At 43.4% G+C, this 15,838-nt stretch overlaps 1 protein-coding gene across 2 annotated transcripts in view; it reads left to right on the top strand.

The window, feature by feature from the left end:
* LOC121536102 (kalirin) overlaps window positions 1–15,838 on the top strand; it is a 253,582-nt gene that overhangs the window by 204,378 nt on the left and 33,366 nt on the right. For both annotated transcript variants that reach the window (XM_045206551.1, XM_045206550.1), the window contains exons 27-33: window positions 3,869–3,958; window positions 4,316–4,408; window positions 5,847–5,958; window positions 6,372–6,562; window positions 8,421–8,522; window positions 8,971–9,113; window positions 9,494–9,596. In XM_045206551.1, coding sequence (XP_045062486.1) covers window positions 3,869–3,958; window positions 4,316–4,408; window positions 5,847–5,958; window positions 6,372–6,562; window positions 8,421–8,522; window positions 8,971–9,113; window positions 9,494–9,596 — 834 coding nt within the window. The remainder of the gene's footprint in view (window positions 1–3,868; window positions 3,959–4,315; window positions 4,409–5,846; window positions 5,959–6,371; window positions 6,563–8,420; window positions 8,523–8,970; window positions 9,114–9,493; window positions 9,597–15,838) is intronic.

Raw genomic sequence — 15,838 nt, 5'->3', positions numbered from 1 at the left:
GGCATTTACCTTTGCCCATGGCCCTTTCCCCGCGAATATCTCCTCCCAAGACCACCATTTGCCCACCTGAGACATCGCAATCTTCTCCTCCTGGGCACGCTGCTTGGTCCTCTTTTGGTGGGATCTTCTGTCACGATCGTTGACTGAAGACACGGACCAAGGGTCGTGATAAGCGTACATTTTATTTGTACTGAACACGAACCAAAACAACAAACCAAACGATATGTGAAGTCCTAGGTTAACACAAAACAAACCTTACGGAACAAGATCCCACAACCTAACTGGTGCCAACAGGCTGCCTAAGTATGGTCCCCAATCAGAGACAACGAGCTACAGCTGTCTCTGATTGGGAACCACCCTGGCCAATATAGATCAACACGATCTAGAACAAAAACATAGAAAACTAAACATAGACAATCCACACCCTGGCTCAACATTTAAGAGTCCCCAGAGCCAGGGCGTGACATGACCAATGACTGGCATTCCACATTTCTATTCAAAAACTGAAAAAACTGACAGTTTTCACGTTCCCGATTGCTCCGTTTTAATGTACACAGACCGTCATTTTAGGGGAATCTTGACTTAATGTTGTCCACGACATAGGCTAATTATCTTGAACACCGTAACAACATAGACACAAAACATTTCTGTCAAGCTTCGAGATCAACATTATTTCACACACTTTGGCTTTTGTTCAATCGCGTGCGGTATCACGCTAGCTCTTTATCACTTGACTATTTTACAGTTCTATTTTCTTTACTGTAAAAAACATATTACAGCATCCCTGCTGTAAATTTACAGGGATGCTGTAATGTTTTGCAGTAAGGAAATAGTACTGTGAAAAATATTACAGCATTTCTGCTGTAAAGTAAAATTACAGTATTAAGCTGGCAACTCTGGTGCCAGGACAATGCTGTAAATTTACAGTGACTTTTTCCTTGAAAACTAAATGTAAGAATATCAATACATTTGTACATAAAATACATTTATTCCAATTGGTAACAACAAATTAACAACATAATTGACAATAGAAGTAACAACAGTTAACACATATGTAACCAAATAAGAGCATTATTACAACACTAATCTAAAAACGATATTGTGTGCCTGGGTGTGGGGGAGAGAGAGACGAAGAGAGGGAGGGAGATGGAGTTAAAATATGTATTGGGTACAATCCTAGATCTATGATCAGGGGCTACTCTATTCGGGGTAAGGGGGTTCAGAGGCGGTGAAACACACTACGGGAGGTTGGGCAGGAGAACATCCAGGAGAGAGAAGTCAGCGCAGCATCAGGTGTTCCTCATGGGGGCTCCATGACAATCCTCCTCAGTTCTGATTTGTTAGCTCTTCTCACCCTTAATTAGGACAAGCATAGAAAAAGAAAGAATAGAATGAGCGACAGAGAGCACCAGGGCTATTACTCGGTGGATAAAAAGACAGGTGATAAGGGGCATATTAAGCTGGTGTTGTGTGGGTGTGTGTACTTATCTCACTAGAGGTCTTCATTCAAACTCAGTGAGCTCTTGGAAGAATGGGGCAATGTAGGGGTTGAGAACAGCTGGCTTCCTCTAGGCCACTTTGTCCCATCTTCAGGGTTCATCATCTTGGGTTGATTCGAACCTACAGCATATATCCAATATAGTTTATTAAATCAATTGAGGCATTGAACAAATACAAAGAAGACCGCTAGATACACCTACTTCAAAGCCTAGCTAACTAATACAACATTGCTATAGCCTACACAATACCGCAGATTATTTGACCAGACTTTCTGTGCCACCAAATGTTTGCATACTACTGGTAAAGTGAACAGGTTTACTAATACTGTAACATTATATGGAACAATGTTGTTTAAATTAAACAAATGGTTAGTGGGGAGCGGGTGTATGGACACTACTGGCCTGAAAAACAATGACATATGTCGCACAGCTGCGAGCCGAGTGAACCGAATCACACAGGGTTGAGGAGGACACTGTGTCCCTGTGTTTTTGCTGTTCATGCTCTCTCCATCAGTGGAGGCTGCTGAGGGGAGGACGGCTCTTATTAATGGCTGGAATGGAGTATAATGGATGGAATGGAGTAAATGGAATGGTATCAAACACATGAAAACCATGTTTTTGATACCATTCCATTTACTCCATTCCTACCATTATTATTAGCCATTGTCCCCTCAGCAGCCTCCACTGCTCCCTATTGACTAGTAGACTATATCACGGTGACATCTAGATGGCTACCAATATTAGTTATTTCTTGTGTAGGCTGGCGTCCTACTTGAAATATAATCATGAGAGGGAGAAAAATTGGCCACGTTACTAGTTACCGCCAGCGACACTGATAGGCTACAGCTGCCCACTGCACCTTATGTCGCAGGCAGCTCGATACAACACCGGTGCACCAGTCATCGGCTTTAGTGGCTCGCGAGTACGGCCCACAAGGTGGTTTAGCAGTTTGTGTAAAATGCGGCCTGTCAATCCGGGGGAAAAAAACGTTGTGCCTGTAATATATGGTCCTCTGTAGCTCAGCTGGTAGAGCACGGCGCTTGTAACGCCAAGGTAGTGGGTTCGATCCCCGGGACCACCCATACACAAAAAATGTATGCACGCATGACTGTAAGTCGCTTTGGATAAAAGCGTCTGCTAAATGGCATATTATTTTTTATTTTATTTTATATGGTCATGTATTTTGAACTGCTAGAAACAAACCATTTCTCTGTAGTAATGGTGAAAACATACTTGTTATCTGGGTGATGTTTTTCTAGGTCGCACAGCAAGATATTTACGAGCAATTTAGAGCAGACCTAAATGGCTTGTGTCAACTTGAGCTAAAGCTAACTAACTAGCGAGCTAATGGGCTAGCTAGCTAACGTTTGCCAGCTAGCTACAGTAGCTAGCTAGGTTAGCTAAGACAACATGCAGTAATTCAATGTTGGCTAGCAATAAAGATACTTATAAACAAGTCAAGGTACCTACCCAGCAGATGCTGAACATATTATTTCACTTCACAGCTGCTTCAGAAGATACTTACTAAAATAGTCTGAGCTTCGTGTGTCTCATCCAATAGTCATTTTTACAGGAGGCTTACAATTACAGTTAATAACAGTATTTTTCAGCATTTTACCCATAATGCAGTGCAATCTACAGCATTAATGCTGTAAAACACATTTATGGTATTTTACTGTGCATTCTACAGTGTTTTACTGTTGAAATTACAGAAAAGTCTTACAGTGCAGCTAGACATCAAATGCGCATCAAACAACTATATGCATAATTATTGAAAAACCCCATTTAATTTTTGTTTTATTAAATTATGGTAAAGTTACTCTCTGTTGGAAGCATTTGATTTTGCAATCACATACATTGTATTGGATATGTGTTTTCACACCATAACATAGGGAGATGTGAAATGTTACGAGGTTACAGTGCACTTCCGAGATCTCCATACAAAAAAAGTGTCAGACAGCAATATTACAGGATCAAGTTCGATGTGTAATTCAATTGTTAAATGCTTAGGATATGATATAAAGACAAACAACAGTATCATAAATGTAAGGAAAGAAAGGTAGTGTTTTATATTACACGATTTCTGGCTAATCTGTGAAGACTTCAAGTATGAGAAAGGGTTTAAAACATAGGTTTTGATTCAACTCATGAATTATGTTGAATGTATCTATGTTCCCCCTTTTTATATCTTAATGTATTCACATAAAAAAAGGCAAATTATTATGAATGACCTTGTAACAGCTTCAAACAGTTATCCACTACAAGAAATGCTCACAGGTACCCTAGTTTATAGAAAGACCCATATGCATGTAAGAACATAGATGTTTAGTCATTTGAATTTGACTGGATTTTCCCATACTGTTTTGCAGGCTGATAAATTCCACATGTACGTCAATTACTGTAAAAACAAACCGGATTCCAGCCAACTCATCTTGGAGCATGCTGGAAGCTTCTTCGATGTAAGTGAATGAGTTGTCTGTCCTCTTCTACCTGTAGGTGGTGCCAATGAGCCATTTATTTCAATGCTAAAGCACAGGAGTCATATTTCTTCTGCTTACTTACCACCATTCGTCTCTTTGCATTACAGTGCACAGTCTTATGGCTTCCGTTCCAAATGGCACCCTGTTTACTTTACAGTGCACTACTTATGAACAGTGGCCATAGGGTTCCAGTCGAAAGTAGTGCACTATATAGTCATAGGGAATGGTGTGCCACTTGGGACGAACACATGATTATAGGCTATGAATACATTAAAGTATGTCAATGTCAACATCAATATGTTTCAATCATCATGATGTCATAAATTCTGCATGCAGGAAATCCAGCAGCGACACGGATTGGCCAACTCCATCTCCTCCTACCTTATCAAGCCAGTGCAGAGGATCACTAAGTACCAGCTTCTCCTCAAGGTAGGGAACATGATGGGAGAGAAGGTCTGTGTCCCAAATGAAAATAGAGCTCTTTGGCCAAGCACACCAGTGGTGGATTTTGCTTTGAAAGAAGGATGAAAATAACCCCATACCTACTGTAAAATATGGTGGTGGATCTTTGATATTATGGGGCTATTTTGCTTCCACTGGTCCTGGGGTGCTTGTTAAGGTCAACGGCATCATGAACTTTACCCAGTACATGGACATTTTAGCCCAAAACCTGGTTGCCTCTACCAGAAGGCTGAAACTTGGCCGCAAGTGGATCTTCCAGCAAGACAATAATCTGACGCACAAGTCAAAATCCACAAAGAAATGTTTAATTGACCACAAAATCAACATTTTGCAATGGCCATCTCAGTCTCTGGACACCATTTAAAACCTGTGGTTTGAATTGAAGAGAGCAGTCCATAAGCACAGACAAAGGATATCAAGGATCTGGAAAGATTCTGTATGGAGGAATGGGCTAAGATCCCATCCCAACGTGTTCTCCAATCTCATAAAACATTTTAGAAACAGGCTCAGTGCCGTTACCCTAGCAGGGGAGGGTGCAAGAGTATTGAAAATGGGTGGCAATCATTTTGACCTGTATCTTTTTGAGAGAAAAAAATATTAGTAGTTAAACAAAATATCTTTCTCTGAGCAATTGTATTAGTATAAAATAATATTTTGTTGATTTTTTTTTTTTAAATACAATACAGCTCAGTATTTGTATTATTTATTTTATACAGTCTTTTTTGCTCATCTTCATCAAGGGTGCCAATAATTTAGGTCATGACTGTATATAGGGAATAGGGTGCCATTTGTGATGCGGACAAGGAGGAAACCTGGGCGCTCTTATCATCCAGCCCACTTCCCCCAGGAAATATGGAACATCAAAGCATTCTTCCCCTTCTCTCTCTCTCTCTCTCTCTCTCTCTCTCCTTCCTACCTCCGTCTCTCCCTCTCTATCTCATCAGTATGTATACGTGGGTTTTCTTATCAATCTCATTAGTGACTTCCCAAGAGACAGCTGATTCCCCTGCCTGTGTGTTGGCCCTTAGCTCTGTGTTATATGTTCATAGTATGCACTTAGTGATGTGTCCGAATCTCATCACACAGTATCTTAGGTTGCATCCCAAATGGCATCCTATGCCCTATCCTATATAGTGTACTTACGGAATAGGGTGCCATTTAGGATGCAGACAGTATCTTGCATACAGAGAGCCCCTTTACAGTGTCTGGCATAGGAAATAGCACTGAAACTATTTCCAGACATGTCTTCTCAAAATGACTGTTCTTAGCCCTCTTATTTTCTAATGAAACAATAACCAGCTGGAGAAATTATTGTTCTGTGTTTAACGTGCATGCCAGGAACTGTAAACTTAGCGACCCTATCAGCACTGGAACGGATGAAAACTGTCCAAATGCAATGTTTCAGGAGCTGCTGACCTGCTGTGAGGAGGGGAAGGGGGAGATCAAGGATGGCCTGGAAGTTATGCTTAGTGTACCCAAGAGGGCCAACGACGCTATGCATGTCGCCATGCTGGAAGGTACAGTAGGGAGGCCTGTGTGCTGAATTCTATTTAAAACATCTCTAAATTCCTTAGCTAGGGTGTTCCATCACTTCATGTGGAAGTAAACAAACTAGCCTTATCCCTTTAAGGGACAGTTGTGAAATGTGCAGTAAGACCTGCACAGCATGGAATAATACTATCTAGTAGACAAGTATAGAGCTGTAAGGTTGTTGTCTCTCTGTCAGGGTTGGGGGCAATTGGAATTGAAGTCCGACAATTCAGGAAGTAAACTGACATTTCTAATTCAATAATCGCAAAATAAAATGGCATCTATTTTCAATGATCATTTTTTTCTAATGTTAATTTAAAATGACTTCAATTCAAATTGACCCCAAGTCTACTGTCTGTGATGCATTGCTGTATGTAAAGAGCCATGTGATCTCCGGCAGGTTTCGATGAGAATCTGGACGTGCAGGGAGAGCTGTTCATCCAGGACACTTTCCAGGTGTGGGATCCCAAGTCTCTGATCCGGAAGGGCCGGGACCGTCATCTCTTCCTGTTTGAGATCTCCCTGGTGTTCAGCAAGGAGATCAAGGACTCGGCTGGACGCACCAAATACGCCTTCAAGAACAAACTGCTGGTAGGACTTAGGACTGGACTCTTTTTCTAGCCATCTTTTATTTTGTTCTCTCCTCGCCTCTTCTCTCCTCTCCCCTCCTCCCCTACCTGCTCTACAGTTAAAGTTAAAGTCAGAGGTCAATTTGAAAGCAAAGAAGCTGCACTTGACGTGACACATCTGAGGAATGAGACCGGTCATGTAGTTGTTTGTAGTTCCAGCTTTTCAAGGGAATTCCGCTCAAGATAGCACTGGTGTTTTCATATAGATAATGTGTCATCCAGCTGGCCAAGCTGTGAACCTAATAATACTGTAACGATGTGATGCCTTGCATGTGTCCTGGAGACTCTTGGGGGAGTTGGATCAGAAGGGCAGGTGCTATTAGCCAGTGGAGATGTTTTCTTCACACTATGGGCCAAGAGGTTAGCCATCCAATTCCCTTTGATCTGCATCCAGCCTTGGCTTGCTGGCTGAGATGTGTAAAGCCCCCATTGTGTGTGTGCACGCACCTGTGTGCGTTGGATGGGTGTGAGAGTATTTGTGCTATTGTAGTGCTACGATTCGTACAAAGCTCATTTTATGTAGATATTGCCGGGGCGGCAGGTAGCTTAGTGGTTAAGAGCATTGTGCCAGTAACCGAATGGTCGCTGGTTCTAATCCCCGAGCCGACTAGGTGAAAAATCTGTTGATGTGCCCTTGAGCAAGGCACTTAACCCTAATTGCTCCTGTAAGTCGCTTTGGATAAGAGCGTCTGCTAAATTACAAAAATTTACATTATGTGTAAGCAGGACTGGACAACGGTGTGTGTGTGGGTGGGTGGTAATTGCCCGCTTGTATAATAGGCTACAGGGTGTTTTAGAGGAAGCTGGGGAGTGAGGATACAAAGAGCCAGGTGTTGAAAACATGAAACCCAGAGCAGATGGAGTGGTCTGGAAATTAAAGCTTCCTCTCACTATGCATTAATTATGAATGCATATGTGCATGTCCAATAACAGCTGTTCCAAGTCAAATCAAATCAAATGCATTTATAAAGCCCTTTTTACATCAGCAGATGTCACAAAGTGCTTATACAGAAACCCAGCCTAAAACCCCAAACAGCAAGCAATGCAGATGTAGAAGCACGGTGGCTAGGAAAAACTCCCTAGAAAGGCAGGACCCTAGGAAGAAACCTAGAACCAGGCTCTGAGGAGTGGCCAGTCCTCTTCTGGCTGTGCCGGGTGGAGATTATAACAGTACATGGCCATTAAGGCCAGATTGTTGTTGAAGATGTTGAAACGTTCATAGATGACCAGCAGGGGTCTGGTGAACAGGTCGGGGTTCCATAGCCACAGGCAAAACAGCAGAAACTGGATCAGCAGCACAACCAGGTGGACTGGGGACAGCCAGGAGTCATCAGGCCAGGTAGACCTGAGGTATGGTCCTACTAGGGCTGAGAGAGAGAGAGAGAGAGAGAGAGAGAGAGAGAGAGAGAGAGAGAGAGAGAGAGAGAGAGAGAGAGAGAGAGAGAGAGAGAGAGAGAGAGAGAGAGAGAGAGAGAGAGAGAGAGAGAGAGAGAAGATCACGTCAGTGACTCAGCCCACTCAAGTCGAGTAACCATGCGTTTGATGTATTTGATACCATTCCACCTATTCCTCCCCAATTAAGGTGCTACCAACCTCCTTTGACAGGGACATAGAGGAAAGTTGGATGGGATTTACTTCGACTGTATCTTAAATTTCCTCTTAAATTCCATCTCCTTATCAGAAAGGGAACATTGCTATTATGTTTTTCTAATGATATTCAATGGTATACTGAACACATGATGATTTGGAAGGTTCCTAGTCATAAAAAGCAGGTGAAAACAATGTTCAAGACTTTAAATCTTGTTGTGCTCCATATCCAGACATCCGAGCTGGGTGTGACGGAGCACATTGAAGGGGACCCCTGTAAGTTTGCCCTGTGGGCTGGAAGGACCCCCTCATCTGACAACAAGACTGTCCTCAAGGTAGGTCTAGGTTTCTTCTGATCTCTAAAGCATCACAGTGTAGGAGTGCTAATCCAGGATCAGTTTTCCTTTTTCGATCATAATGAATATGATTATATATGGACAGGTGGGACCTGATCCTTAATCAGCACTCCTACTCTGAGACACTTTCTGAATACGGGCCCAGGTCCCTTTAAAGCTGCCTTCTACTGATCTTCAAGATGGTTCAGGACAGGGTGAAAGGTAGCTTTAGGTAATTTACCATACCCACACTAATTGAGGGGCCATAAAAAGTGACATATAATATAGTGTTCCTAGGGCCATGCCTTGCAGAAAGCATCATTTACAGAGCAACACCTTCAGGGTTACAGTGCCGTTTTTCTCCTTTATACAACACCTTCTCTTGCCAGAGGCCAGAGGATAAAAAAAGGTCAATCACTGTGTGATTGTGTCTCACTCTCCTCCCCAGGCATCCAGTATTGAAGCAAAGCAGGAGTGGATCAAGAACATCCGGGAGGTGATCCAGGAGAGGATCATCCACCTCAAGGGGGCGCTGAAGGAGCCCATCCACATGCCCAAAACCCCGGCCAAGCCACGCAACAACAGCAAGAGGTGAGTAGGCCCAGCACTCGCTCCGGGTGAAGTTTCGCCTAGGTACAGATCTAGGATCAGCTTCCTCTCTCCCTATCCTTAATCATTAGTGGGGAAAACTGACCCAAGATCAGTGTCTAGGGGCAACTTTGCCCTACTCCCTGTCACTCAGCCATGGCAGGCACACACATAAGCAACACCGTCAGTAGGCCTATTTATAACGTTCCCACATAAAAAAAATCTATATTTCATAAATCAGTGTGACTCATTCTATTTGATTTGGTCTGGATGGCTGAAGATAAGATACTGTACATCACCTTTAAGAAACATCAAGACAGACAGAGATAAGACACTTCCCCTCTAACTGATATGTGTGTGTGTGTGTGTGTGTGTGGGTCTAGGGATGCTGGTGAGGATGCAGACAGCCAGGGTGACGGCAGCAGCCAGCCAGACACCATCTCCATCGCTTCCAGGACTTCTCAGAACACTGTGGACAGTGATAAGGTAGGAGGACATCTGCTGGAACATCTCAAGTATAAGTACTGATTTGGGATCAGGTCCCCCATATCCATATAATCATATTAATTATGATCTAAAAGGCAAAACTGATTCTAGATCAGCACTCCTATCCTGAGATTCTTTATGAACATGAGCCCTGAACATCTTCTTTATTCCCAGTAGGCCTACAGCAATAAGTCCTACATATTCAATATTTACCATACACAATATCAAGGAAATAAGTGTGAAATATTAACGACTATAATATCTTATATGTACTTTTTTTTAAATTATGCTGACAAATTATGCCGCCCCCTGTGGGTCACGATGGACAGCTGATTGACAATCGGGGTTTCCCTGGCCTCTCTTATGTTCCAATCAGGGGCTGTGACCTGCCATTAGAGCCGAGACTCCCCATGTGGATGCCAGTAGGTTATAGGGAACAACAATCATGTGAAACTATGAAACGTGTGTTCAGGTTTTGTGCAGGCATGTGCCCTCATGCGACATACGAAGGACCGTATGAAATCAAAGTAAGGATACATTTGATTGATTCCTCATTTGCTCTTGAGAATAAAAATGAGAAAAAATATTATTGGTGTGTGAGAGTTAAAGGGATGGTTCATCTAATTGACATGTTTGTGTAAAATTCCTCTTACCTTAAGTTGTCTATGTAGGCCAGTAGTGACAGCATCCACGATAAATAGTTGTTCAATTTAGCTACAGGCAGTAGTTAGCATGACTGATGGACATTATGGTTGAGCCCCTGCACATCTACATTGCATAGCATCAATCAACCAGTGGTTGCGTGCCACGTCATCAACAGTGCAGTCGGGCGTCAGATTGCTATATCTATGATGTTTTTAGCTGATATGTTAAATATACATTTACATTACATTTTAGTCATTTAGCAGATGCTCTTATCCAGAGCGACTTACAGTTAGTGATTACATATATATATATAATTTTATTTTTTTATACTGGCCCCCCGTGGGAAACGAACCCACAACCCTGGCGTTGCAAACGCCATGCTCTATCAACTGAGCTACATCCCTGCCGGCCATTCCCTCCCCTACCCTAGACGACGCTGGGCCAATTGTGCGCCGCCCATGAGTCTCCCGGTCGCGGCCGGCTGCGACAGAGCCTGGATTCTAACCAGGATCTCTAGTGGCACAGTTAGCACTGCGATGCAGTGCCTTAGACCACTGCGCCACTCTGGATAGAGTAAATATCTATCCAGGCATTGTAAGATCTGGCATGTGTCTGTAATGTAGTTGAGCAGGAACTCAACCGTTGTTGTGAAGCCATCTCTGGTTGTGCCTGTTTGTTGTCTTAACTTTTGGAAGATTTCCCTCCCTATGACCCACTCCCTCTCTCTCTGGGCTGAACACCACTGCAGCTGGATCCTCCAGCCATCTGTTGTCATGGAGAGCAGCCAGGCTTGGGTGTCTTGGCCTGGGGTCCCGTTTTCCCCTCTGCTCTGGAGGGTGGAGAGTGGTGTCAGAAAGAGAGAGGCTGCATTTCAAAACTCCCAAATGGCACCTTATTCCCTACATAGTGCACTACTTTTGACCAGAGCCCTGTGGACTAAATAGGGAATAGGGTGCCATTTGGGACGCATCCAGAGAGAGAGCGTGGCCTGGCCAGTCCGTTGTGACGCCCTGTGACCTTTTCACACAGTACGCCCACACTTTTCCCCAGTGCTAAATGTCACTCTGCCACACACAGCAGAAAGATAGACAGGGCTCTAGAAATGGCTGCCTTAACAGAGTGACAGACAAATCCTTGTTGAGCTTGTGATGAATTGGTGTGATTTGAGGGAAGTTTCTGGAACAGCCGAGTGTGCGTGTGTGTGTTGGCATTTACCTCTTTTTGCAGCTCTCCTTGACAGTTAGGATTGCTTTCTCTCTCGGTGGAGGATGTCGCAACTAAATAACAATATTATTTCATTCCTTCTCAAGGTAGGAGGGTTGTCTTGTTGCTCTTTGGAAGACTTGAAACATAAATACGTTTCTCAGTGCTGGAGCTCCCTTATAGTTCATTGCAATTTCCTTAAGCTATATTCCAATGTTGCATGCTGTTATGAATAGGGAAGGCTGGATAGAGAATTTCCAAACTTTTCAAAATGGAAAAAACTAGTTCATAACACCAAACCAGGTCTAATTTGAGCCACTAAGTGTCACCGACTGTCAGGAGTTTTTTTTTTCTCTCTTTATATTTTTTCTCAAGGTGAGCCATGTCAATTGTTCCACAGACTGTTTTTGTCTTGGAAATTACTCTTCCTGTTGTTTTTGTGGTCTTTCCAAGCCCTTCCAGTGTCGTCGTCTGGTCCAAGCTGACAGTTTGCCACTCCGCACAGACGCAGACAGACACAAGACATCCCTGCTCTCACCCACCCACCCTGCTGTCACTGTGGGAGGATTTGTTTTCTCCCTGCATGGAGATGGAACAACTAGGATGCGTCTCAAATGGCACCCTATTCCCTGTGGACCCTGGTCAAATGTAGTGCACTATATTGTGAGTAGGGTGCCATTTGGGATGCACCCCTAGGCTGTTTCCTGGGTTTGTCTTGCTGCCGGCGGTCTCCAACTCATATACAGTATATATGGCTAATAATTACAAAGAAAACAGCTAAGAAACTGTTTCCAGTGGTGTGCCTCTACTTTCCCCTGTAGGCAACCCATGGCTCCATGGACTATTATGGAAAGAGACAAACGACATAACACTTTTTATAGTTTTGGCTTGTAGATTGAGACAGGATGAAAACGCAACAGGGGCGTATTCACTAGGTACGAAATGGAAGCAAACAGGTCAAAACGGGGAGGGACCTACCTTTAATTTGTCCAATAACAAAGGCTTGTTTTGTTTTCCATTCCAAAAGCGGTTTGCTGTGTTTTACGACAGAAGTTCACATGGGTGTGTTTGGCCTCTCATGCTGCACATCACATGGATGTGTTGTCGGCTCATTCCCTAAACCAAGGTTGTGCCTCTCTTCATTACTGTAAATTGACTAAATCAAATATATTATCCCCTCCTTCACCCCTGGTTCACCATATAATGAAGCTGTTCTCCCATCGCCAACACTGCATCCGCAAGTCATAAGACTGGCATCGTGCTCCTCGGATGGGAGATGAGTTATCACTCTCTCTCGCTGTCCCTCTCTCTCTGTCTCTCTCTCGCTCTCGCTCTCTCTCTGTCCCTCTCATTCTCTCTCTGTCCCTCTCTCTCTCTGTCCCTCTCTCTCTCTGTCGCTCTCTCTCTCTGTCCCTCTCGCTCTCTCTCTCTGTCCCTCTCGCTCTGTCCCTCTCTCTCTCTCTCTCTCTGTCCCTCTCTCTCTCTCTCTCTGTCCCTCTCTCTCTCTCTCTCTGTCCCTCTCTCTCTCTGTCCCTCTCTCTCTGTCTCTCTCTCTCTCTCTCTCTCTCTCTCTGTCCCTCTCTCTCTGTGTCTCTCTCTCTCTCTCTGTCCCCCTCTCTCTCTCTCTCTCTCTGTCCCCCTCTCTCTCTCTCTGTCCCTCTCTCTCTCTCCCCCGCTTTCTCTCTCTCTGTGTTTCCTCTCAAGGAAGGACAACTTTGTTTCAATTTGGGATTAGCTGTGCTGCAGGAAGGTTTGCCACACCCTCCCACTGTCTCTCAGACACACTCTCTCTCTCTCTCTCTCTCTCTCTGTCTCTCAGACTCTCTCTGTCTCTCTCTCTGTCTCTGTCTCCTCTCTCTGTCTCTCTCTCTCCCCACAACACACATACTGCCAGAATGTAGATGATCACAGCAGCTCGGGGTGATCCAATGTTCCGCAGGCTAGAGGTCTTCTTGGGTCCAAAAAGCTGGACCCGGACCCAAGGACAATCAGACCCGGACCTGATAATTTTTCAAAAAGGGGGACACGGCCCCGAGAATAACCAGACCAAGGCCCGACCCGTACCTGTCTAGACCCCCCCGAGTGACAAAATGTTTATCAGCCAAGTTGCTCTTCTGCTTAACAAATGGGTATTTTATATGTTGGCTAGGTCTTCTATAAGACAATAAATTCACCTAATTAGCATAACATAAATATGCTATAGGCTATGCTGAGCCTTGGTTGGGTCCACTCATGCAGTAGTGTGTTATGACCCGTCGTCTCTACTACTCATAGTAAACCTGTGGTAGAGGTCTTCACAGGTCCAGGTGGGACCTTATTACCCGGGACCCGACCCGATCGTTGACCCTCTGGTCCGGGTTGGGTCCTGTTTGATTGTCATCTCTGGTATCTACAGTTGTTATACCCGAGACCCAATGACAATCAAACAGAAGCCTTTCTGTCGAGGGTCAACAACAGAATTTCCGACCCGGTCGGGTCCTGGGTAATCGGGTCCCACCCGGACCTGTGAAGACCTCTACCACAGGCTTACTATGAGTAGTAGAGACGACGGGTCATAACACACTACTGCCTGTCCTTCTCAGCCAATCAGAGGCAAGAGCTTGAAATGAGCTTAACTCTGCAGCACAGACAGAGAGAGCAGACGAAAGAGATACCATGCCAAAGTGGATGAGCTTTAAACATTTCAAGGAGAGCAGTCGCGTAAGTAACCAGACCCTAGATTTTCTACAAAAGTAGCTCAGAACATTTAAAGACCTTCTTTGACATTTAGAGAGAGTTTTGGATAGGCTACGGGTCGTTTGTCATTTTATCATTTTAAAATGTGTCCTGCCAGATTTTGCTTCAACTTTAAGATTGTCATTCTAAAGTATGAATCACACATGTGAGAGTCCAAACTGTGCATTATATAGCTTCTCCATATATTCACCAAAGTAGTGAAATATATACTATATGTCACCACATAGGCATATCATTAATGGGAATCATATTGTAGTCACATGAAATGTGACTAACATCAGATGGCTAAAGGAGCAGAAGCACATTGCTGTGTTGAAAGGGAGTTCCCTCTCTCATGTCTCAGTAGTAGAGCAGATGAATGGTTAAACTGTGAGGGCTGGCAGGGACAGTCGACACAGGAAGCAGGCTATTAAGTTAACTGCCTCAATGAGATGGTACTGACTGACTTACTGACATTCTGAAGATAAAATTACATATCTCTAGAGTGGATATTGGCATCCTAGCAACATGACAAAAAAAAAACATCCATCTTGGTCAGGAACATTTTCATTCTAGAAACTGATCAAATAGTGTTTAATTATAGGATCTTTGTGGCTCTGGCTCAAGACATGGTTGCAAAATATCAATCCTATAGTGGCTTGTGTCTTGTCTACACTCTATGCACCTAGTTTTACTGAATGTATATGCAGACTTGGGTTCTAATACTATTTGAAATCATTTCAAATGCTGTATCTGTGCTTGATTTAAGCTTGCCTGTTGCAATGGAACTGATTTATAAAAATCCCAACAGTGTAAACCAGGGAGGATTGTCGTTTTTGGTTTAAAAAAAACAGAAGGAAAAAGAGCAAATCACCAATAATTATTTTACAAATTATTTTAATTCAGGAAATCTCTTAACGTAATCAAGGTATGAAATTGTTATTTTAAAATACAATCTATTTTTGGGCTTACTTGTGGTCAATTTGCTTGGTACACCTTTTATAAATTATGTTTCAGCCCCCCAACCATCAGCTCAGACAAAAATCGTCCCGCGGCTGAATTTAGTTGCTTGGCCCCTGGTGTAAACCCTGCACACCTGGCACTCTAGTCAGGCTAGAGCAAACAATCAATATTTCAATTTGAACCCAGGTCTGTAAGTCATTTAAAATTGTCTGACTGTAGGAGAGTGAGTGTTGAGGCTGTGTTGACGTGACTATACAACAGGCGTGGATGTCTTTATGACTGAAACACAAGTAAAGGCTATGTTTGTTTAGGCAGGGCTCAGCTGCCATTCAAAATGAGGTCAACACTAGTCTCCGAAACATCCTGAGTACCACTGGAGTACTAAATAATATGGCATTGAAGTTTTCCCTCCTCATGGATACCCTGTCTACTGTAATTGTCTTATAGGTCTAATTCCAATTCAGTTAAGTTTGAATATAGTCAGTCTGTCAATTATACATAACCTATAGGCCTATGTGTTACATTTGTTCTTCAATGGACTCCCAGCCTTGCTTATGAATCATAATAAAAATGGAACAAAACATACAGAAACAGGGAGGGACTTGTCCAGTACTAAAAACGTGTTTTTTGGATTCCGTTGTAAAATGCTTTGCGACGGTGTTCACTAATGAAAATGACCCTGAGCATTGTTTGATGTGTGTGTACCCTCTGGCTGG

The sequence above is a fragment of the Coregonus clupeaformis genome, chromosome 23, assembly GCF_020615455.1.
Source record: "Coregonus clupeaformis isolate EN_2021a chromosome 23, ASM2061545v1, whole genome shotgun sequence".
Lineage (NCBI taxonomy): Eukaryota > Metazoa > Chordata > Actinopteri > Salmoniformes > Salmonidae > Coregonus > Coregonus clupeaformis.
Note: the sequence above shows the minus strand (reverse complement) of the source record. Positions and strands in the feature narration are given on the sequence as shown.